This window comes from Trachurus japonicus, chromosome 17 (genome assembly GCF_045865225.1).
Source record: "Trachurus japonicus isolate A0001 chromosome 17, Traja_1.0".
Classification (NCBI taxonomy): domain Eukaryota; kingdom Metazoa; phylum Chordata; class Actinopteri; order Carangiformes; family Carangidae; genus Trachurus; species Trachurus japonicus.
This window is the reverse complement of record NC_140923.1, coordinates 17,363,723-17,389,715: the sequence shown is the minus strand read 5'-3', so window position 1 is coordinate 17,389,715 and position 25,993 is coordinate 17,363,723. Positions and strand designations below refer to the sequence as shown.

General features: G+C 41.4%; 1 protein-coding gene across 1 annotated transcript in view; it reads left to right on the top strand.

Annotated features, from left to right (window-relative positions):
* The window catches only part of b4galt2 (UDP-Gal:betaGlcNAc beta 1,4- galactosyltransferase, polypeptide 2), a 184,092-nt gene that overhangs the window by 2,666 nt on the left and 155,433 nt on the right, over positions 1–25,993 (top strand). The window contains exon 2 of the mRNA XM_085804201.1: positions 21,373–22,397. Coding sequence (XP_085660327.1) covers positions 22,049–22,397 — 349 coding nt within the window. The 5' untranslated portion in view covers positions 21,373–22,048. The remainder of the gene's footprint in view (positions 1–21,372; positions 22,398–25,993) is intronic.

Below are 25,993 nucleotides of genomic sequence, written 5' to 3'. Positions count from 1 at the left end.
GAATATACATTTTCCAAATGCATGCACTAAGTGAGCTGCCTGTGACTGACACCTACAAAAGTGATAATGAATGATGAGTGTCAGAGCAAACAGTGAAGACAACGTTAGAAAGAGCAGCCATGCTATTTGGTAATAGGACGTTGGTAGGGTGAATGATATCACAATTTTTTTTAGATATTAAGATAAGATATTGCAACAGTGATATTAAGTCATGGTTATACTGTAGTGGTGAATGTTAACTTTTGCATTTCATTTCCTCTGAAAAAACCCCAAAACAAACATGACACTGTGATAAAGATAATGTCATGTTATCTGGGGTCTGTGATATAATATGTAGACTGGGGAATTATCAGTATTAAATAACCTAAATGTCAGGGGTCTTACAGGTTTTGGATGATAAGACATATTCAAGCTCAGGATATGATTTCATGGATGTTTTCTCTGGGGGTTGTTGCTCAATGTCCCATTATTTATTTTTATGGCTAAATATGCCCAGCATCTTATGTCACTGGTTCTGAAGCTCAGAGCTTTGCAGAGGAGGGTGATGATGATGATGATGATGATGATGATGATGATGATGATGATGATGATGATGATGATGACGCACCTGCTCTGTGACATAAAACCAGTGAAGAGCGTTTTCACGTTGGTTTGTGCAGGTTCACTCTTCCTCCTCAATGAGCCGGTTCTGACAGTCGGAGCAGCAGCAGGTTCTTCTGATCACTCTTTCATGTTGGGATTTGTTGTCATGGGAACTGTAACCCAGGCCATCCCCAAGTAACTGCGAGGGCGAGTTCAGAGAAGGACACCTGTGTGTGTGTGTGTGTGTGTGTGTGTGTGTGTTCATGTGACCTGCACGGTTGTATAGGGTTGTTTTCAGTCTGAGGTCTAAGACTTGGTTTGGGGGGTTAAGGACAGAATCGGGTTAAAGATTGGGATCGGACATTTAGTTGTGATGGTTAAGTTTTCTGTAAGGGGCAGGGGGATGCATTATGTCAATGTGTGTATTTACAATTAGAGAGACGCCTCCATGAGAGTGTGCTGGTGTGTCTATATTTCTACATGCATGTGGGATGTGAAGTAAAGATTTAACTCTCAGCTAGCCTTTTATTAATGCACTATTTTATTGACTCGTTTGACAAAAATACCAACTCCAGTAGAGCTGCAATGATTGGTCGAATTAGTCATTCGCCAGAAAAAATAATTAGCATCTGTTTGTTTGCAGTCAATTAATTTCCAAGCAAAAATGCCCCAAATTTGATTTCTGTAGCTTCTCCAATTTGAAGATTCAATGCCTCTGTTAGTATTGCATCATACTGACTGAATGTCTTTTGATTATACGTATCTATGTAAAAAATGTTGTTGTTTTTTTTGAAAGACCTAACCTTGGGTCTCTGGGAAATGATATTCATTTTTCACTATTTTACAAATTAATTAATGAGTCGAAAAGATAATCAACTGATTAATGAGTAATCGTTCGCTGGAGATAAATTCAGGGTCTAGTAGTAGACCCTAGTAGTAGTATAAGTAGCTTTTCATTCCCTGAAGCCTTCAGTCCATGTACTGCTCTTGCTCTCATTTTGTATTTGTCATTGAGACACACACACACACACACACACTGGCCACACAGGCTGTCGGGCCTCAGAGGAGACTCAGGTGAGAGGGTTTACTCACCATCTGTACATGAAACCAACTGGCGTCTGCCCAGTGGCCGTGCTTTGAGTTACATTGCCTCCACCTGAGTGACCAGGACGTCGTCTGTCTTCAACATAGGAATTGAACAGAGAATAAAGAAGGAGTTGACCGCATAACGTTATACAGTCAACATGTTTAATTATTTAGACATTAGTCATCGTTCTGTGTATGCTGCATATAGAATTTATGAACGGTGTCTGAAGGGCTTATCTGGAAAATAGAAAAAAACATATGTTAAAGATGAAAATAAATTGAGAACAAATTACAGTTGCATTTGCATTGGCTGAGGCCCAGAGCGCATGTGGAGCAGTATGAGCACATTGTTAAAGTCCCTCCACTCTCAGGTGAGGTCCCCGCTGCTGCCTGATGAGCTCTCCTCTCCAAACTATCCACACTGTGTTTGAGTGACAGCTCCGTCACTCTCCTGTTAGTTGTGTGTCTGTTTAAGTCGGTTTACCCTGCATCGTTATTATTTCAGCCTGTGGGGAGCCTTCAAGGCTGTGGGAAGGGTTAAGATGCAGAGCATGAGCTACAGTGCCCCTGGTTCTGAATTGAGCTGCAGACAATAACAAAAACTCAAAATATAAAGGTATTTGAGAAGGTATACAGAGAGACAAAGACTGGTGCCAAATGAAAGCACTCGCCCCTTAGCTCACAAACAATCATGGTCTTCCTGATTGAACACTGTTCATTGAACCAGCCTAGTTGGTTAGATTTCTCTTCCTCATTTTCATTGTGGACTAATTAAAATCCCCAGTATTCACATTAAGAAGCTGGGGCGCTGCCCTTCAGTCCTCTCCCATGTTGGGTTTATCTTTAGTTTCCCCTTTAGTCTACTTTTCTGTTCAAATGACTACAGATGCTGAAGGGTGCATGTCAAAGAAATAAAAGAATAAACACTGCTCCTCTAACCCTGGCTATTCACTAAATAGAGTAACAAAGAAAAGACCATCCAAGGACCCCACGTTGATTAAACTGACAGCCATTCAAAGCATAATTGGACAGTCGTGGCCTTAAGCCTAATGTCCCGCAAGCAAAAATAGGGAAAAAAAACACTTATTTAAATAAACTGTCTTTAAACCCCCCCTCACCAAATCCTCATCTCACTCCCTGTACACAATCCCTCTCCCAGTGAAGCCTTCCTTCCGCTGAAGCACTTCATTTATTTCTTTGCTCCTTTGCCAAATGAGCAGCTGGATCAGAGAGGGATAGAGAGAAAGAGGACAGAAAGAGAAAGAGAGAGATGGTGATGATGACGACAATGATGCTGCTGCTGTTGCTGGTGATGATGATGATGATGATGATATTGATGCTGCTTCCACTATAGTGTATATGGATTGTGGCTCCAGACGGGAGACTTTGTTGTATTTGCGTAAGTCGAGCGCAGCCTGCTTGCTGAGAAATGGTGGAGAAAAAAATTCCTCGAATGGCTTTCAGCATCCGATTTAATGTGATAATACGTTTTTATTTTCCATCGAATACCTTTTCACTCCTAATTGATTTTAGTCGTATCAGTTTCATCTGGAGAAAAACACATTTATTTATTTAATAGAAAAAAGAAGAAGAAAAAAACTGGAGTGAGAGTGGCCGATAGAAACAAAACAGGGCCACTTGTTCTTCAATGAGAGGGAGCAGAAAGACGAGCAGAGAGGCAATGTGATATCAGACTTTTAAATAGTCCAACCTCCATCAGATCAGAGATAGCTGAGAGGCAATTTAATATCCGCATGGGCAGAGCTGAGTGTAGGGAACGGTTGAGCACAGAGAACACTGGGGTTTTGTTCTGATTTGGTCGGCTTTTACTCAGTTCCCTTCTGTTCTGCCTCCCTCCACTCAGCTCTTTTCATCTCAGCGTCTTTTTTTTTTTTTTTTTCCCCTTTTCTGCTGATTCGGCTCTGATTTTCTAGCTTGTTGTCTTTTGTTGTTCCAATGAAACGCACTCACAAGTTCACAGGCTGCACCAGGTAAAATATATGTCACCATAATAAGGAATAAACACTATAACTAAAAAGTGTTAATAGGTTCAAACAAAGTTTAACAGAAAACCGTAAGAAAAAAACCCATTAATTATAGTTAAACTGGGAGATTATAGTAGAGATTTAGTCTCTAAAAAGGTTTTATTTGTCAGGAACACGTTGCCAGTACTGGTTTGACCAGGCACAGATTCAAAAAGGTGCTGGAAACTTTCCTCAGAGGTTTTCCTCCATGTTGTTGTTGTAGCATCACACAGCGGCTGCAGATTTGTCGGCCGCATATCCATGATGATGTGACTGCGAATCTCCTGTTCCACCACATCCCAAAGGTGCTCTGTTAACTGTGGAGGCCATTTGAGGACAGTGAACTCATCGTCATGTTCGAGAAGCCAGTTTGAGATGATGTGAGCTTTGTGACATGTTTGTGTTACCCTGTTGGAAGAAGCCATCAGAATATGGTCATAAAGGGATGGATGTGGTCAGCAACAATGCTTCCAAAGTGTCAAAACGCCGGAAGTCAATTCATTTTCAATGAGAGCCAGGCGACACTGAGCGTCCAAAGCGTCAACAGGCGTCGCCACGCTTCCAAAGCGTCCAAAGCTTCCAAAGCTTCCAAAGCGTCACCAGATTAGAAGTTGAGCCCTGGTTAACTTTAGGGTAATTAGTAGGGGTGTCACGATTTCGATTTTTTATCGAAATCGATAGAAATTACGTCACGATCTCGAGCATCGAAGTCAAAGAGAGGATCGACGACCCCCCCCCCGCAAAGCTACAACTGCCCGTTGTCCCCATTGCGCACCAAGCGTCTTGTCAGTCACTGGTCCGAGTTTTCCTTTACTTTTTATTTCGAGACAACACTCACTCATTATCTCTCTCTCTCTCTCTCTCTCTCTCTCTCTCTCTCTCCCTCTCTCTCTCTTTTATTTTACCGGCGGTGTCAGCTGATGTGCACGTCTGCAGCAACCCAAACAAATGCACATGTTGACTGGCTCTATTCCAGCCACGTGATTGGTTCGGCATGGCGCAACTCTCAATATCATTGGCTATTTGCCAAAACATGGATGAATGAAAACTATCGACCACGTCTCATATTTCTATCGAAGAAAAGTTATTTCACAATTTATAGTGTTTTATCACCCAGCCCTGGTGGGCTATTGTCCCCCTCCTACCTGGGAAACAGGAGGGAGACACAGCTCTAACTACACAGCACCGACAAGGACTGAGAGCCGCATGTTGCAGAGATGTTATAAGGTTAAAAAACAAAAAAAACCCCGCAAATAATAAGCCGACGAAAAGGTGCAACTTGCCACTTTTTGTCGATGTATTATTTGCGGGGGCTTTCGGGGGATCTGGTGACGGTGGATGATCCGGGACTGATTGACTGTGGACCACCGCCAGTCTGATCAGGACCTGATCATCAGGTCCATGGCAGCGCTGCAGCTGCAGCTCTGCCCCGCTGTCTGTCACATGACTCTCGCGTATCAGCGCAATCTCGTTTACATTACATTAAGCCGACATCAGGAGAATAATGAGACACGACGGTAAATTAATGAAAATAAAATTATGATAATGTACAGATATAAATATATTTGTTTCAAAACCTTGGGGGCAATTTTGGCCCCTGGATCATGATTTTTGGGGGCATGTTACCTTTATATTGTAAATAAATTATTTAAATGTGACCATTAGTGCCTAATGTGATACATTATGGAAATTGCATCACTTATATGTAGCCCATCTTTTGAAATAAGATTTACTGTACAAAATTTGATGAATAAAACCAATGATCGTAGACTAGACTAGTCTGAAAATAGCATAGGCGTCTGTGCTGTAAGAAAAAGAAAAAAAATCGAGAATCGAATCGAATCGTGACCCTAAAATCGGAAATCAAATCGAATCGAGGATTTGGAGAATCGTGACACCCCTAGTAATTAGCTATGACGCGGTTCAGCGGCAACCGGCGGCAACCTGTCAGAATAGAGATGTCCGTCGGCTGCCTTTTTTTCCCTTTTTTTTGTATTTCGGCTCCCCAATGACCAGCGCGATCGAACTTTGACGTCAGTCACGTGACGAGCGGCCCAAGCGGCTGAAAATATTTGCCGTTTTGGGGGCTGTCTTGTCTGACGCCCAGCCTCGAGCGTTTTTGACGCTTTGGAAGCTTTTGGTGTGAACGCACTGTAAGGGGCCCAAAGTGTGTCAAGAAAATACTACCCCCACTACCAGCTTGAAGCACTGATACAAGGCAGGATGGATCCATGCTTTCATGTTGTTTTCGCCAAAGTCTGACCCCATCAGATGAATGTTGCAGCAGAAATCGACACACATCAGAGCAGGCAAAGCTTTTTCAGTCTTTCTATCGTTCAATATTTGGGGTAAACCTGTACGATTATAGCTCCAGTTTCCTGGCGTAGCCGACAGTAGTGATGTGGTCTGATCTTCTTCAAGGTCCAGTGGGTTGTGCGATGCAGATGCACCTCTGCAGAGTGGTTAATCAGCTTTAACCTCCACCGGTGGAGGTGAACTGGGGCCACTACAGTGAGGACTATAGCCTTCTCTACCCACTGAACTCAACAACGCCCCCAACAGGTCATTTTCACCTTGAGAGCTACAACACACTGGATATTTCCCCTTGTCATACCATCCTCTGTTAAACCCTGGAGGTGGTTGTACATGGAAATCCCAGTGGATCAGCAGTCTCTGAAATACTCAACACCCACACCACGTTCAAAGTCACTTAAACCACCTTTCTTCCTCATTTTGAGTCTCAGTTTGAATTTGCCGTGTGATTGGCCTATTAGATATTTGCATTAAGAAGCATTTGAAGAGGTGTATCTAATAAGGTTGGCCGGCAGCGAATAGTGCCTAGGACAGAACAGTAGTACAAATTTCTTGAGATATCTCATTAATAGGTGGTGAGATCATAAGATTAGGGTCTATAAAAAGATACTAGGGGTGCAACTAGGGGTGCAACGGTGCAGGTAGCCCATAGTACGGTCCGTACCTCAGTTTGTGGGTCACGGTTTGGGTTTTATTTTGAGCGACCGCTTGTGCTGCCGCCTTTTTGTTTTCTTTTTTTCTGCTTCTGTGTGTGAGCTGAACTTTCAACCCGGCTCCAGTTGCAACAGGGTGATCTGAGGTTAGTCACTGTGAGTGGGTGTATAGCACCATTGCATCCTTGATATATACATATACATCACATCATGGGACAATAAACATTTATTAAAATGGCACACACAGTGCAGAACTTAAAGAAATGTCAGTGTAAGCCCGGCTCAGCGTAGACTCGCTGTCGTCTCAATCCTACCTTCAGGCAAGGCAGCCGCATGGGTTCGGTACTCGTATGGTAGAGCCGCTTGTTATCGATCATGTAATCTAGACTTTGGCCTCAAGTTATCAAACCCATCTGGTAGGACGAATCGGAGGTTATCATCAGACAACTTTGTGCTGCAGGCTTCACTTTGGGCCTCTCCGGTCTGAGATCTCCTGCAGATAAAGAGTAAGGAGGTGGACTGAGGTTTTACATGGCCACATGTAGAGCTGCAGATAATTACCTGCTCAGCATCATTTCATCTTTTGGTTATCCTGCCTCTTAAGAGATTTTACAGATAGCCAAGAAGTCTCGCTACATCTTTGACCCTTTAATCGCCTACAAGCCGAATCACTGCAGGCTGATACCCACAGGAAGGACCACAGTGGTGAAACATTATTTAAATCCTATGCTGTTCACTAAGGGCTTTTCTTAGTTACATATGTTAGAACTGCTGTCCATACATTTCATTGTAGTGCTGGTCTGAGCTTTGTAAAGGTGTCACTTTCATTTCAAAGAGCCATAGAAAGTGCAGACAGAAATATAAATGTTACAATGATATATTGATGCCAAAATGCTACAGAAACAGCTGTGGGTACAACCAGGCCTCTGCTCAGTCACTGTACACACATATCTCTGTGTATATCATTTATTTCCTTTTGTTTAATTACTTGTTCGTTTGCTCACAGGGCACATGAGTGCCTCTGACATTTCCCCAGAAGAAATGAGGGATGAACTCTGTAAACTGTTAACCGACACTGAAAGGTCAGTGTTGTGGTGGATAAGAGGGGAGCGACGTGGCTGATTCATTCATGGCACGACATCATGTGTCTGCAGGACAGCGAAGCCTGGAGACGCATGCATCAAGCATCAAAGCTTTGAAACTCTAAGATAGGCTACTGTTTCTGTAAAATATTAGATGGGAGTGGGCTTTTTCATGGATGAGCCCACAACACCATTGATACTGATGAAGCCTCGACTGGATCTGCTCAGAGAAGTTGACTTGACAATTTAATGTTTTTCCTAATGACAGAAAGGAGTCTCCAACATTATGCGAAATTAGCTGAGTGTTGGACTGCTTGTTGCCTGGCAACCTCAGAGTAAGCAAACTTTTTAAAAGATAGATAATGCAATGGTTCAATATGATGATGATGAATATGACAGTAGTTTCAGAGTCACATGGTTTTACAGAGTTTACTGGTGTGTGTGTGTGTGTGTGTGTGTGTGTGTGTGTGTGTGTGTGTGTGTGTGTGTGTGTGTGTGTGTGTGTGTGTGTGTGTGTGTGTGTGTGTGTGTGTGTGTGTGTGTGTGTGTGTGTGTGTGTGTGTGTGTGTGTGTGTGTGTGTGTGTGTGTGTGTGTGTGTGAGACTTAAGATAGAAAAATAAAACATTATTCTCGAAGCAGTGTTTTTTTTTTTTTATGTGAGGCTATGTGTTTGAGTCTGCAACACCTCAGTCACTCGCTGTTGTCAATGAAGTTATCCCAGTGGTTGTGGATGAATAGGCCTACCTGAAGGCTCACCTCTCGTCAGAAATGAAATAATAGATATCATCAGGAGTTCCCAAACTTTTCCCTGTCAAGACCTCCCAAATAGCATTAGCTTCTGGCCGGGGAACCCCTTTGCAAACGCACCGAGTTGGAGGCTTCATGTCAGACGCAAACCGCAAGGTCAACACCAACGGTTTAAGACGTCATGAATGATATTTTGACTGGGAGGCAATTAGAAAGAAGAGCATGGCAAATTAGGTTTTGATATGTTATATTATTATTATCATAAAATTGCTCAAAATATGATGATTCGATTTTATTTTGTTCTTTGCATTTATTCTCATCTTCCCTCTAATTTGCTGAGGACCCACTATAGCACCCCCTGGCGGCCCCCCAGGGGTCCCCGACCCCCACTTTGAAAAACACTGATCTAATCTGCCTAAAAAGCTTTGTGGCTTTGCTCATTACACTTGGCTTGTGTCACGTGCTTGTGACAGTGCAACAACCTCATTGGCTCGATGCGTTTCCCGTTCGATTGATTAATAGAAGATGATTGGCTCATTGGAGGGGAGGGGCAGGATTTGTGTCATACCGCTGCTGTCTTTGTCATTTGGGATTTCTCTATTCAGCAATGTTTAAGTGTTTTATCTCTGTCTTAAAGTCTCTGATGAATTTTCTGCTCCTGCACACAAGGAAGACAATGATCAGAAAACCTGCTGTCTCCATAATGTATTTACATATCACAGCATCCTGGTTTCTGAGTTCTCCTGCCAGCATTTTTTAACTTTCTCAAAGGAGAATAAGAGCTTAGGCGAATTTCTAAAATCAGAATATGATGTTTACAAGCACAGACAGCAAAATAATCCAACACCCTGCGCACCAACTGGATGCTGTGTTTTTTAACGTCTTTTTACTCAAGAGTGATGTGGGTTTAAGAGAGTGTGGATATGAATGTGTTTCACTTAGTGATACATAAAAATGCTTCGATTGAAAGACGAAGAGAGGAACGAGATATAAAAATGTTATAGGCCTTTTGAGCCTCAGTGCAACACACTTATTAATTTATAACAGGCCTCTGACTGTGTGTACATTGTGTACATATTCACGATAATACAGCGGGTCACTCTGCTGCTGCACAATATGTTGTATCGTACCATCAATGCTCCGCTTCTTAGTGACGTGACCCAGATCCTTCATAATGACAGTGTGGAGTGTGCGCTCTGTCTCTGTCTCTCTCCATCTCCTTCTCCTCCATCTCTCTTCCCCTCTACTCCCTTGCTTCATTGTATGATATCACTGCTTTGGGGAGTGGGGTGTGATGGGGGGGGGGTATAATCTTCAGCTGAGACCCAGCTGGATGTGGCTTTCTTTGAAAATGTAGCCTATTTGTGGTGTTGAAAAGTGAAGTATTGTACAGTAGACTTTAGTAGACTTTAGGTGGACAGCATTATGGGAAGTGATCAGATTCTAATGATACATTTGCTTTATTGATTATGCTTATTGGTCTTCTTTTCCTTCTTCCTCCTCTTCCTCTTTCTCTTCACCTTCCTCTTCCTCTTCTTCTTCATCCTCCTCCTCCTTCTCTCATTTCATGTGAACGTGCTGAAAAGGGGGTAGATTCTGTGAAAGCCTCACCTCACCTAAGTGAGTTAGTTGTTATTGAGTGGGAAGAATAGAGCATTGAGAAGAGATCGAGACAGAAGACAAGAATAAAGACTGAGGGTATTCATGCAGCTCAAAGAGATGACCCCAAAGAGATAGGAAAGAGAGACGGTAAACGACAGAGGTGTAGTTCGAAGAAGTTGGAGGAGAGCGATGAAATGTAATCTTCGGTAAGAATAAGGCTCAGCAGTCAGGTTTATAATGTTAATGTAGTTATGTGAGTAAGTATCAGAGTTCAGGGGTGGTGCGTGGCGCAGTGGTTAAAGGGATAGTAGCATTTTTTTAAAAAGTGGGGTTGTATGATCTACAAATAGCCCCTAAGTACTTTAATTGCAGTAGAAGACTCTCTGCACTCCTCCCGTTAGCAACGCCAGCCCATAGCCCTGCCCTGAAAATAGGCCATTTCTTTGGGTCCATTCACAACAATGTATGTTGTAAATCTCTGGGCAGGGCTATGGGCTGGCGTTGCTAACGGGAGGAGTGTCTTCTACTGCAATTAAAGTACTTAGGGGCTATTTGTAGATCATACAACCGCACTTTAAAAAAAATGCTACTATCCCTTTAAGGCGGCCGCCCCATGTAGAGGCTAAAGTCCTCAACGCAGGCGTCCCCGGTTTGAATCCCGCGTCGGGCAGACCTTTCCTGCATGTCATTCCCCCTCTCTCTGCCTCCCCCTTTCCTGTCTATCTCACTATGTGCTATCAAATGAAGGCAAAAAAAAAAAAAAGTATCAGAGTTCACACACAGGACATCATATTATCTGTCATTAGTATAAAAAAGTTGATTTATTGGTACGTTACAGTAACGTCTGAAGTAAAACAAGTGGTCAGAACAAGTTGTCAAAGCAGCGAGACAAAGCCAGACTTCAGTCAGATGTTTTCTTCCACATCAGTTGGTAAAGACGAGTGTATATAAAATAAACAAAACAAGGCTCGTAGCCCGAGGGCTGCGCTCAGAACATCTGCTGAAGAAACACACACACAGCTCGGGATGCAGTAGGGATCGTATGTATGTCTGTGTGTGTGTGTGTGTGTGTGTGTGTGTTTTTGTTTTTGTGTGTGTGCATAGTGCTGAAGCATCTCTCCACTCCTGGGAAAAGAGCCTCCTGCTCTGTTGCATTAAACCTTATTATGAATTATCAATGATGATGTCACCAACGGGGAAATGAAGGTCTGTGTGGAGTCTCATGCTCTCAGTTCAGCTGATGCCACCTTCATACAAATACAGGATGTGGAGGAGTGGGCTCCAGGAAATACAATACAATACAATACAACTGTATAGGTTCATATTCAAACAACCAATCAGCAGTTCAGCCCTCTTTAGTGATAGATGCAGGTTTTCAGTATAGTTTTTGAGCCCACTGCGAAATATCTATCCTATATCTCATCCTATAATGCTCCACTCTCCATCTTTCCATCGGTCTTTGATCTACTGCCATGCGCTCCGGCAGGGTGACCTGAGTGAGAGCCGTGTGTCCTTGAGTGTCCGCCCCGCTGAGGATACAACACTGATGTGCTCGTGGCTCCGAGTGCTGCTCTGAGTCTGAACCTGAAACATAAACCAAAGCCTCTTTTCAGAAATTGACACATGGGGGAGGAAAAGTGTCACTTTCTCCTTGTGTTAAAACGGAGTAGTGTTGGATAGCGGGGCCACTGTAAAAGTGCCGTGCTACCTGGCTGATCACCTTGAAGGTCTGAGGCAATTAAAGGTGTGAGAGCGACTTGGTGAACAGGAAACCGAGGGTAAAGTGAGTGTGAAGGCGAGAGGTGCTTTTCACTGTGTGCAAGCATCAAAATGTGGCAGTGTATCTGGAGTGAGTCACAGTGCTAATATGGATTTATTCTGGCTTATTGTTGAGTTTCCATCAATATAGCAGAATGTTTTTATGTTAAAGGAAAAACTAATTTCCATCTACACATTTCCTTTGACATAACGGCACAATTGCCAAAAGTAATAGTTACTGTAATGTCTCTGTATACAGCTATAGATAATGTCGCTAATTTGAAGTGTTTTCTGGAGCTGAAATGATAAATGTCTCTGTCAAACAGGAGAAAATCAATGGGGAATAAATGATAGTTTGCCATTTTCCAACCGTGCCAGAAATTCTAAGGTGTGAATGTGTGTTGATTTTTCTCTTCCTCTATGATAATAAACTCTATACTATTGGGTTTTAGATTCCTGATTGATGAAAACAAGCAATCTAAATTCTTCAGCTTCACCCTTGCGTTGTAGTAGTATAAAATTGGCTGCATGTGGGGATTACACAGTCAGACAGGAGCAGGAGGCATTTGTTTTGTACACCTGTGATGCCTTTTTTTTTTTAGTTTCCCTAAATTTTCTTTTCTTCTTGATAATACATGTTTTAAAACACTATGAGAAGTTGTTTTTCCAGCTTTAATTACTGGTAAATGTGAACTGTTGATGACAATGATGACACTTTAAAACCGAGCGAAGTTCAAACTGCACAAAGATGCACCTTTCACATTTCTTTTAAGTACATTTTGGGGGCTTTTTCGCCTTTAATGGACAGCATAGTCGAGAGAGAGACAGGAAATGGGGAGGCAGAGAAGGGGGGAGGGTGACATGCAGGAAAGGGTCGCTTGATGCGGGATTCAAACCTGCAGTGAGGACTGTAGCTTCAACACATGGGACGGCAACTGGCATTTCTTATTGAAATAATTGATGTCAGAAAATTCCTTCTTGTGTTCTCGTCTCTGTGGAGAATTTGAAACACGGCTGCGTTTTTAAATATTTGACAAGGCTGGTTGCTTAGTCAGAAATTAGAAGTGAAGTGGCACTAGGCACAGTGGAAGCCATAGAGAGAAATGGACGGTCTATTGAACAGTTAGAAATCTTTCCATCTGCACTTTGAGATTCTTCGACCTCAGACACTCGGGCAGTAACGAATCTGAGCCACACTGGACTGAAGCTGCAAACTTGTGACTTAAAAGTTTTAACCAACTGTCCTGTGTAGCTGAAGCTGAACTCCACTCAAGCAAAAGTAGCATTTAGTGCTGTAAATGAACAAACAACAACAAACGACTTTTTCTATTTATTGTATGAAGTCATTAACCTGGCATGTTTTGTTTTGACTCGTCCTTTCACATTAAAAGCCGTCCGTTGAGTCACGACCATCTCTCCTTCCAGCATATGTTTGGCCTAGACTCAATGAATTATGTACCCTCACAAATTACCAGTCTGGCCACCCGTCTGGCATCCAATTAAAATTTTAAGATACAGATGTTGCAGACGTTCGGGGAGCTTTAGCTGGCACTTCATCTTGAATGTACCTTTTGATATGTGTGTGTGTGTGTGTGTTTGGTCTGAAAGTGAGGCATCCATTACCTTTATGTGACAGGACTCGACGTTATTAAACAAGTACAACGGCTCAAAGAGTTCCTTTAAAGCCTGCAAATATTCACATAGCCACACAGAGAAATGTCTAAGCGTGTTTTATATACTGCGATTTAAGGACCTTGATTTAACTGAGTGCACTCCGTGACAGATTGGTTTGAACGTACTCGCACCATGACTGAATCTTAAACACGTGTTATCGCTCTGCTTTTAATCTTACATCAGTGTTCCTGTGTATCCTTTGTAGTCTTTCTGCGATAAAATGACATACAATTCCACTTAGCTCAGGAATTCATTTACTGTATTTTATTATTCTGAGCTCAGCTGGGAGAGTCACATCTGTAACTGTGTACATGAACAACTCTCCAGCAAAGGCAGAAACCACAGAACTACGACTAAGCCCTGCAGTCTTATTAAAATGTAAATTTCGGAGCAGCATCTTAACGGATGAAGTTGTCTAAAGGAAATAAAACTTTTAACTCCCTGCAGAACATCCTTGTCCTTCAGTAGAAATTTATCACTATTATATCCATTTTAGAAAGATAACTTCGGTAGATTATTTTAGCAATTTTTTAAACCATCGATTTCACACAGATGAAAACAAATGCAGCTTTTGATTTCTATGTCTGATTTCTTGTCAGCTGGACCAAATATACCCGTCAATGTAATTTGATTTGTAGCAGGAATGATGAATAGTGTTAAAACCCAGCATTATAAAAACCAATGTAATCAAAATGTTATATAACCCTTGAATAAAACCAAATAAAGCAAAAACTCTGATATAGAATAGTTGCATCTTGGCTTTGATATTTTACTTAAAGCAGAAGTAAGTGATATTTTTGTGTTAATATAAGTCTTAAATAGTTATATCTTCCAACAGCAATCACTTACATAGAGTGTTTGGTCCGAAACACGGGTCTCTCAGTCACTCTGCTCTGCTCTGAGCCGAGGAGAAAACTTTTCTCGTATCCTACAAGTTTTATCCAATGACGAGAGAGAACGGCATGAAGGGCTGTGTGTGCAGCTAAGGGATGCGCCTGAATGTGGTGACGTAGGGACGAGGACGTTATGGTGCGTTCAAGGCAACTCGTGTTTTTCCGACCTGTGAAGTCGTACCAGTTCGATCTGGTACGAGTTCACCGGTCGGAAGTTACGAGTGGCCGTTATAGTGACTTTCACAGGTAAAACAGGTCGGAGAAACACGAGTGGGTTGCCTGGAACGCTACAAAGTCGTAAGTCGTGACTTGAAGCTGTAATTTACGGTTTCAAAAGCCTGACTGGAACGCAGCATTAGCCAAAACGACCGGATCGCTTACTTCTGCTTTAACATGAGATCATCCTGGAAAAACGGTTCGGGCGGGCTACATTTTGAAAATACACAAGACTGCTCTCCGGAAGCCACGCACCAAGAGCACAGATTTGTGACCAACACCTGTTGTTGGCACCTTTTCTGCCGTAACGTTGCTCCAACTGTCTCATTGCATAAACTCTGGCTCGGGCGTCGTCTTTGCGATAAATCGTTGAAACCCTGAGCACGCGTGCAATTAGTGCACGATACGTACAGTACGTGCAGAGGGGGGAGGGAGGGAGGGGCAGATGGCAGATTCACGCATCACAATACAATCAATTAGTTCATGGTGTTCAAAATGATTGATTGGCGTTTTTACAGGATTGTCTGTTCCACAGCTGACTGACATTTTTCATTTTTGTGACAAAGCATTTAATTAACTGGTTGCAATCAAGGTGTGAAGAGGTTTTCAAGCAATACAGTAAAACAATGCTCCAGATAAAAGATCTCCTCCCCTGCCTTTAACTAGTTAATAATGTGCTCCTTGCTTCAGTATAATGTGGGATACCACTGGAGGTCATAAGCTCATTAGCACACTATAGCTGCAAGGAGTGCAACTCTAAAATCTCAAACTCGCTGCACCCGTATTAGTTGCTAAAATCCGATGGTAATAGCAGTGGTTATTAGTATATCAGGTGAAATGTGTTGTCTGCTGCCTTCAAGTGCTGTAGTACGTCCCACAACTGACTGATGCTCCCTTAACATGCTTTGTGACAAATATAGCACAGTGCCAGCGGGATATTTTTTTGGAAATGTACAATCACTGTACCCGCTACCACAGAGCATGGCAACAAACCTGAAACGGTATTAAAGGTTTCCGCTGACAGCGCATTTCAAAATATAAAGCCAAAATTGCACAAAAAAGTGTCAGTACCCAGGTGGAACAGGGAGAAAAAGTTCCCAAAATGCTCGGTACATCTCCCACTTACAGATGCATCTGTCAAGGCCTCTCTCTCTCTTTGTTGATATGTGAGTGTTGTGTAGTTGTGATAGATGAAGAAAACCAAAATGCTGCAGCCTATGTGCACTGTGTGTATATACTTGCAAATGCCTCCTAGGGTCATCAGTCTTCATTTGAATAGCAAGTTTAAAGAGCTCATTTGCCTTGTAGCCTGTCAAGTACTGAGGCATTAGATGATCAAAACTACAAAAGGAAAACAAGGATATGACATTAACAGTACAAAATGTTCACCCTCGCTTTGCAAAAATGAAAAACGAAATGACAGCCTGTTAAGTTTCATGTTTTTTTCCGTCAGTCTTTTTTTCCCCTCCTCACGCTCTGAGGTCAGTTGATCTTGTATATTTTAATATTCTATTAAAAGCTTTAGTTTTGGTGAGTCAACATAACATCTCAAATTCTCAAAGTATAGCTGAAGTTATGCCTGGAACATATTCTCTTTTATTTTGTACAGAGAACTTATCTTAAAACTCAACCAAAACATTGCACTAACTGGAGATGTACGAGTTTGTTACGCTTTAATGTGAAAACTGAAATTTGAGTAATCACAGCATGATGAGACTAGTGTTATATTTATTAGCTGCACTGAAACCCATCAGAAAGATCAAGGTTTAAAAGTTTGAGTTGAGTTGTTGATTAACTCCAAAAGTCCAATGATATTTAAATAACAAAATATAAATGTTATCAACACAGATTTAAAAAAAAGTGAAAATCCTTATATTTGGAAAGCCAGAGCCAGTGGATGTTTTATAAATAACTTAACTTCCTTAGTAATGGTGTCAACACCATCGATGTACTACAGAGAACTTATGCCAATACATGCTTTCTTTATGCTTCACAGTGGCTTGTTCATCAAGTGTTTAGCTGCAGCTGACCAGTACCATCCAACTACACTGAGTTCACTGAGGAACTGTTACTCAGTTATTAAATTCATAACCTATCTCTCTAAATATAATGTAGCAGCAAATGATTTATTTTCATGATTCATTATTATGTCCATCGCATCTTTGCTCAACTATGTAATGATGTATTTTTATTTAATTTACAATCATACGTTGAGATCCTCTCATTTGAGAGAATATTTGGCATTATTTGCCATTTTATCAAAATAGTTGCAGATTACTTTTTTTTGTTGGTTTTTACTTGAGTAATTGTTTGTATGAATTCAAATTGCAGCTCTTTGTGACTATTATGCAAAACTTGAATCCTGTATTGATTAGCTTTTGGATATGGGCCATTTAATCAATTGATTTATGTAGAGACACTGCAAAAATCTACTATTAGTGTGGATATGAATTGGTTTGTTTTTCATGAATGAATAAATTGTTGAAATAGAGGAATGCATTTCTTTGAGCGGCAAAAAAATGTTTTATGTTTTTTTTTAAAAGAAATGTCCATATTGACATCCAGAGCCAGTGTGAGTTTCCATGCAGGGCAGTAGGCGTGGTTTACCTCCGTGAGCTGTCACCCTCACGTCTTGATCCAACCAGCTCCCTGCAGCTTCACCCCACTTTGAGAATTTCTTCCCTTGCAATATTGTAATTAATCCGCATCCCACTGAACAATGAGTTAGCACGGTTGTTAACCTCTGTGACTAAAGCTGCACTTTCTGTAGCTTCACATGGAGATTAGTGAGCCCACTAATCTCTGTGGTTGGAGACACACTGGAATGTGCTACACAAATCCTTACAAATTACAAAGATTGGCCGCACTGGGACACACCTCCGCTCTGATTTGGCTGAGGAGACGATGTACAGTATTGTGTCCTAGATTGGTTTAGAGATGGTGTTTCAGAACAATTAAGCTCTGCCTGGTGAGGACGGACACGTTCTTCTGTCCATATCTCTCCGCCAATTTCAATTTTTTTTTTTTGCATCTAATCACTCTTTGTTTCCTTTGTTTCCATCACTTGCTATTTCTCAGTCATGATGATGATGGTGGTGGTCATCCCTTCCTCTGGACTGTTCAGCGTTGAGTCTATTCATTTAGAAGCAGCCTTGAAAACAGGCAGTTATAATCCAGCTCACATATTTTCGTAGCGTTTCTCTGTGGGGTCCTTGGCAGACGGCGTATGATCAGAAACTGTTATGAAATTTATTGCTGTTGTTAAAGAGGGAGTTACAAGGATCCTTGAATAAACTGGTTACATAAAGGGAAATTTCCCTCTGTCGCTGTGGCCATCTTCGCCTTTTCTTCTCTCTCCTTGGTCTTTCTCTCACTCGCAGTCTCCATCAAAGTCTTTGTGCTGTTCAGATGCTTTAGACCCGTACCTTTTTGCTGCTTTGTTGTCTCTCCCGAGGTGACATTTTACATATTAAGTTGAAAGTAACTACACAAACTTTGTAAGATTTTGCAGAAAGAGAGGGGGATAGAAAAAAAGGGTGCAGCGGAAGAAATGGGAACAAGAGACCACCTGAAAGAGAGGGATTTCCTTTGCTCTCTTTTATTGTCTTTTGTTTTGGTCCGCTGACCTTTTTCAAGACGGAAAAAAATAAAATAAAATCCCAAGATGGAACCACACGTTGAGAAAAGTCGGTTGAGCGAAATGTCAGCAAATAAAGAGGCCGAGGTGCAGATGGATTTAGGACCGCGTGAGAGGGAAAAACAACTGATGTGTGATGCATCTACACTGATATCTTCTAAGTCCTGTGCAGCTGGTCGTCCGGGGGCCAAAACAGACCCTCGATGCCGCCTGTGGATTTCTATCCTCTGTTTTTCTTCAGTTTGCCTTCACTTCATTCTCTCACGGTTCAACACCTGTTGGACACAGAGGGCCGACCCACTTGCCCCTGAGCTTTGTAAGCTGAAGCAGAAAATGGGGCAAGGCTCCTCTGTCTGTCTTGACTGGTTATCTGTCTCACCGCCTGACTGCATGTTTGAAAAATTCAGGCCCGGTGCTTCACATGCCGGACTGTTTAGTCACCGAGGAGCAGGGGCAGGCTGGGAAATAAATCCTGACCTGCACAGGCATTATGGTGTGTGACTGGCATGCGGTGTCTGGGTCCTTCGGTCAGCAGAAATCCATCTCATTAACTAGCGAGTTGCGCACACATCACTCACACACATGCACACACGCACACCCCTCGAGGCTCCGTCTTGGCAGTCTCGACTTCGCTGCCCACAGACAAAAGACAGACACAGCGAGAGGCGGCCAACGATCTGGACAGGCAGCAGCAGCAGCCATCAGCTCAGTCACCCAACATATGTTTCACTTTGCTGCATTTTGCCTCTACCTGCCTTAAGAAACATCACAGGAGCTCAACATCACCAGTCATGCAAATGCCAGTTTATGCTTCACTCCCCCTAAACTCTTTTGGATAGCTGGGCATAGATATAATGTGATTGTCTGATACGAGCTGCAATGCGCTGCTGCCATTTAGGTACAGGTAACAATTTAGAGCTGCAATGGTTAGCTGATTAACCATTTAGTTAATCATCGTTTAACTAATTTTCATCAACATTTGCTTTTTACCGTATATGAAATTTGAGGGTTTAATTCTTTTCTCTTTTTTTAAGTCTATTTCTTTTAAAGATGCAATACAGAGGCTATAGTCCTTGCCGCAGTGGACCCGGTTCGATCCCCCCGTGGCCCTTTGCTGCATGTCATTCCCCATCTCTTTGTCTCTCTACTGCCCTGACAATTAAATGCCTGAAAAGCCCCAAAATATACTTTAAAACAAACAAAGAAGCAGACTGTTTCATCCATTCACCTAACCACACATCAGGCACCTAAGAGAAATGTGATTATTTTTGGCTTTAGGGTTGGGTATTGCCTACAACCTCACGATACGATATCATGATGGGCATTGGTTTTGAATAATGACCATGTCCTGCACTGAATTAACTTGCATATTGCATGACTCATTTCCAACTCCTGGCTTTCTGGTGTTTGCAAAAATCCAAAATGCTCCCGTATCTTTGCCTTCAGTTTTGCCTGCAGCAGATACAGTTTTTCATTGTTTTCATCCATGTTTGAGATTTTGTGCTATTTGTGTCTACGCTGCCACCTGTTGGCGTTACTGTAGGTGAGGTTTCTATTTCAAAACAGATCATTTTATGGTGTATCGATACAGTAGCATCAGCAATGAAGATGTCACAATATACTACAATATTGTTGTTTTTGAGCACAGCCCTACAGGGCTTACAATCTTCTGTTTTTTTGTGTCAAGAATGGCAGCAAATTACATAGGATTTCAGAGAACACTACGGTGGCCCTGAGAGCTCAAAACACTGCAAAGACAAAGACATAAAGGTGCTTGAAATTCAGAAAACATCAACAATTTGACAACACATTCAGTCCTACAGCACATGAGTAGTGTTTCAAGAGGACACTGTGAATGGATGAACCCAGCTGGAATTTGTTTTGAACACTCAGGGCCACCGTAGAAGACCCTTACACAGAGAATCTCATCATGTAAATGTGTATCTGTAAAAGATGCCAAGGCAACAAAGTGCAGAAGCGGCCAAACATAAGTACCTTTTTTTTTTTGAAGATGCAATTTGAATATCTTTGTTTTGGAGTATTGGTCACAAACCAATGTGGGAAATTAAGCTCGCAGCTATGTTTTTCTAAATTTTAGGCAAAATGATTAATCAAGGAGATAAATCCACAGTAATTATACTTCTCTTTGTTAGCAGCCCCAGATTTCCTTTTTCATTCTTTTGGGAAAAAATAGAAATATTAAGTTGATTTTCTACAAATTCAGTGTTTTGATTTAACAGCGGCTGCTAACATGCTGTAATGATAAACGCTGTCTGAACACATGCAGCCATAACACAGGTTCAATATTTAAGATGGAGCTGAAACGATCAGTCAGTTAATTGATTCGTCATCGAGTGGATTCATTCATTAGCATCTCAGCATCTATCACTCCTCTCTCTCTCTGATGCTGTTGGCTTCTTGTCAGGAAGTCTGATGTCACTCAGGGTTTTTATTATCTACATCAGCCTCATCTGCTTCTTTTCCCTCTCTGATTGGAAAAACCATAAAGCTACGGTAAGCATAGCCTCTAGGAAAGCTCTAAGTGCCCCCTCTTCCTCCGCTCGGCTCATACGTTCACTGCGTTGTGTATTCCCACTTGCCGTCTCGTTCCATCATAAATGCTTTTTAAACCACTTGGCTGGAAAATTGACTTGGCATGTCAGTTCGGCTGAACAGCCCCAGTCGAGGCTCCTTGTTTGTTTGCGTCTGCAGATGCTTTTTTGTAGTTGATTTTTGTTTCTATTAAAAAATTCTCATATGTGCGCCTCCTTTTTTTTCTTCTTTCTATTCAGATTGAACTTTGCATTTATTTCACTGCTATTCAGCTATGCATATCAAATGAGAACAAGGTCAGAGTGGTTACTCTGGAAATGCCAGATGAAGATCGATGGTGTTCAGTTTGATTTTATACAGTGAACAATGCAACAAGTCACTTCACCTGTTTTGCTTTGAGCAAGAAGAACATTATCACCATTAAACTGCACAGAGGCATCCTTTTCAATTAAACCTTTGATAAATTAGTGTAATTAGACCACATTTAAATATTGATTTGGATTCATTCTAATTATTTTTTTTCCTTCTCTGTGTCTTTTATTTTGCTTCAGGTGCCTGAGACCTCCCTGCTTCAAGACAACAAACTGCAAGTGGGACTGAGTAAGAAGAGGACATCTAGACTGAAATGTCTGCAGAGCCTCTTCTCGACAAACTGATGAATGTTTCTCAGCAGCAGCAGTCGAGCACCATCGCTGGGATCATTTGTCGCTTGGATTTTTTGAGTCCCTGCACCGATGGGACTATCTTTTAGCAGGGGGATACCATAAGGCTGCAGCAGCAATGTAACACAGGGATAGTGCAACTTATGATCACGTCAATATCAGCTAAGTCCTATGTGCCTCATGGCCTAATGTCTTAGATCATACTCAACTTCATTAGTGCACATTTGCCATATTTATAATAAGGGAATATAACTCATGGAATGAGGGACCTGCTTGGAACAAGACTGATGAAAACATTTTAGTTCTTGTCATGCAGGGAACTTGGGTACACACAAAACAAGCAGGCAACACAGACTATAGGTGGAGCTGATGGTGTATCTTCATTTATGAGCCCATGACCCCTGCAGAAGACACACAGTCAGGAATCGGCCAACCACATGTTCTTATCAGACTTCTAACAGCCGCTGACTTTGCCCACATAGCCGTCGATATGAGCGCATGCCTGTAACCGGGCCACGCCTGCTCTGTCGTGGCTGGCCGTCGCCGACGGTCACTTCCTCCGGCCATGACCCGGCTGATGTTGGGCCGGACTCTGGAGCGCATCTGTAAAGGCGTCCTGCTGCTGTGCGTGCTCCACTTCCTCATCATGATGATCCTGTACTTCGACGTCTACTCGCAGCACTTCGACCTCTTCAGCCGCTTCAACAACGGACGCAACGGATCCAGGAATAACGTCAGCGGAGCAGCAGTGGGCGGGCATCATTACTATTATTACAACCTTTCCAGGCCAAACACCACGTTGGCCAGCTACCTGGCTACGGGCGAGCAGCTGGTGCCGAGCGTGCAGCCGGAGACCAATCAGACGCCCTCCCCCAAGCCGCTGCCGCCATGCCCCGAGAACCCGCCAGGCCTCGGTGAGTAGTCATCTCAGAGTTCTCTTCCACTTCCTTATCATTCACACGCTCTGTTATGTGTATGGTATGTGCGTTATGTGTATGGTAAAAACACAAAATAGTTATTTATAATTCAAAAACTAATGGAGATGGTAGTTGGTTTCATTAGCTGTATGAGCTATGAGATGTTTCAGGCTTCGGCTGCTTCATGAATTAAACAGTGGTGTCCACGAGAGACATCTGGGCTCAGACTGGTTATTAAAGTGGACAATGATCTTCTTAAAGCACATGGCACTGAAAGGCCAGAGCTTTTAATATTTTAATATTAGTGTGTTTAGGTCCTAGATTATTCTTGTTCAACTTTCTTGCACATTAAGTGATTGAGGAAATATGATATTCCAGTCATATTTTATTGTGTTTCAGAGAAATCGTTTGCCCAAAGCTTCTTTTTTTTTTAATTCGCTGTAATACACTTTCTGTTCAAAGATGTTCCCTTGTGTTTTGTGCTTTGAGAACAATATATTGGGGTGAGCGTGTCAGAGTTGACATGCTTCTGCTTTGTGCTGCAAATTCCCATTATGCTTCATTACAGCCCATAAAGTCATAGTTAAGTTTTTGATGTGCGCAAATGAGCTTGGATGGGATTATTCCATTTTAATCACACTCTGTCTTTCTGAATCGCCCAATACTGAACGTCCTGTTTGTTTTATCTGTTCATTGTGTCAGCCGGTCGTATTTGTTGTTGCAGCCGGTACAGTACGGCAGATAAACTGATGAACCGGGAGAATTTGCACATCATTGATTAGTTATAAAGAATAGGGGAGATGAGACCTTGATCAGAGCTTGATGCTAGAGGGTCCTATTATATATTCAGTAAATAAATGCATCTCCAGTCTTTTTCCAATTAGTGGGAGAGCAAATGTGGCCATAATTTTGTTTTTCTGGATCAAGCCTGCTCCATAAAACGGATTTTATGTCAACGATTTACACGGTGATATTTCAACCTTATAGACTCAGAGCGGAGCCATTAGCTGAGATTCATGCGGCCGGACGAGGAAGCACACGGTTACAAATAACTCACAGGTACACGACCAAGCTTCAGGGAGAATACTAAGTGTTGAAAGAAGGTGGTTTTTCCTTTAAAGTTATGTATTCAGTGTTTTTGTATCATTTGTAACAATCAGTATTTGCTGCATGAGCAGTAGCTGTGCTTGATACATTTTTAGTAGGAATTTCAGTAAAGAAAAGAAAAAGGGAGAGTGATGTCCTGCAAATGTAGCTCTTATTATAGATGCTTCACATAAGTTTACAAATAAATTTCATAATCCTGTTTGTATATTAATAAAAAAAATAGGGATGCACGATAACTATTAGTACTGATAATTATCTGCCCGATATTGTCCGATTATTATCTGCATAATTATCGTCCAAAACACACAGATAAGTCCGATAATGACATTTTTTGCTGATTACAAGAGCCAATTATAATTAGCCAACATTGCCTTTGATAGCTCATTTTCAGTCTGTTTGCCCCAAAAGTTGATTTGAAACAATGACAAATGTTGATTTTTAAATGGTCATAACTGTTTTTCTTGTGATTACAGTAGTGTCTGTTACAGTATTATTTGAATAAGTCAGAGTCAGAGCTATAATGTTAAATGTTTACTCACTACATCTTAGCCTTTCTTAACCTCAGGTGTGCATATAAACTATTACAAATGTTATCGGTTATTGGCATCCGTTATAAGAAGCAGATAGTTACCGGTATCAGAAAAAGAGTTATCGCGCATCTTTAACAAAAAATTAGTTTTTAGAGTTTAATCAACTTCCACTGACTTATACACAAGCAGAAATGACATCACAGTAACAGTAACATACACTGGTCACACACACACACACACACACACACACACACACACACACACACACACACACACACACACCTTTTTCAAAAAACAAAACAAGGTGTACATCAATATGGCGTGCAGTTAACACGTGTGTGTGTGTCCACTCAAGAACACACACACCTCATTATCATCAGTATCCATCCACCCAACAAATCAGAGGTTGATTGAGTCACACTAAGCCTCGGGTTTACTAAATCTATAATTACACAGTGGACACACACACACACACTCTCTCTCTATCTGCTCTGTGATGAATACTCTGTGATAATAGAGCTCAGAAAGGAGGAGCTAACCACAACCATGATTTCACATTAGCTAAAATTGACCTGACCTGCTTCCTGTTTATTCCAGTGTGGTTCTACCAGTCAGCTGATGTTGAGGCCGAAAAAAACCCTTTTGTTTCTTCTTCTTCTCTCCTTCACTTCAGCCTTTGATGGTGCAGAAAGATACAGAGTTTGAAACCTGAAGGTTGTTTTCACTTTCATCTGCTGAAGGGGGGGAAAGTTGCTCGGTGCTCACCTTCTGAGTCTGAGGGTATGAATGAATGAGCAGGATTTGTAATGTAACATCACAGCCAATCCCTGAAACCTGGTCCAGCTTAGAGCCGGTGCAGCTTTACACAAATGTGATGAGAAACCTTGAAGCAGAGGAGTGGACTTCTCCGTCAAATAGGAAGCATTCGGTCTCTAGTAGTAGTGAATTTTCTGAAATGGAAAACTTTTTGTACATTCATAGATTCATAGAAAGCATAGATGAGTTTTTAGGAATATTGTAACTGCTCCATTTTTTACCCCAAGCAATATCATATGCATTTTAATTTGATTTATGAGAGAAAATTAAAACGTTTCAGGATACATAAAGTGTATAAGGAATGTTTTAGATTTTTTAACCTGGTCTTGATTGAGTGTCCTGGTCAAGGAAAGGTGAACATGAAACTTTATATACCAATGATCATGAAGCAAATCTGTGTTTCACAACTAAAAAACTTTTTGTGCCGTTGTTATGCAGTCAAGTCAATCAATTCAATTTCTAATGCCAGTATTAGTTTGACATTTAATAGTGATGACAATATGTTGATGTTTTTATGCAACGTTACAATGATTTGGTTACGTAATAACTTAAAATTTTAGTGATTATCAGTTTTGATAATGCTATATTTTCCAGATAAGACCTTAATTCATGATTTTTGAGATGTTTTCCGGAAAAGAACTATTTGGTGTTTAACTCTGTATAAAATAGACAGCGTTCAACTGATCTACAATTAATTAATCTCAGCTAATTGCTTTTGTGAGTCTTTTTAAGTTAGTACAGCGCAGGTTCACGGAAAAGCAAAAATCAAGGTTTCAAAAGCAAATGAACAATGAAATAATATTACTATGGTGCTTTTTTTTTAGTAGAAGTACCAGTTTATGTAGGAAATATTTACAGAAATTATTAGTAAGCATTGTTAAATGTCCCCCATCTCATCCTAATCATCCTCTTCTCGTCTTTTCATACGGCTCAGCCTCGGTCGGCGGCAGCTCCTATTAAAAATATCTGCGCTTTCTTTGTTATTCTAATATATTCATGTTTATTAATACTGTGTGGTTGTTAATATAACTGATTTATATTTCTTTTGTCAAATAACACTCAGTAGCACTTTGCTGATGAAATGAAAACATGTTTCTTATTTTCTCCCACCTGCTCCATCTGTAAATGAGCTTTGTAAAC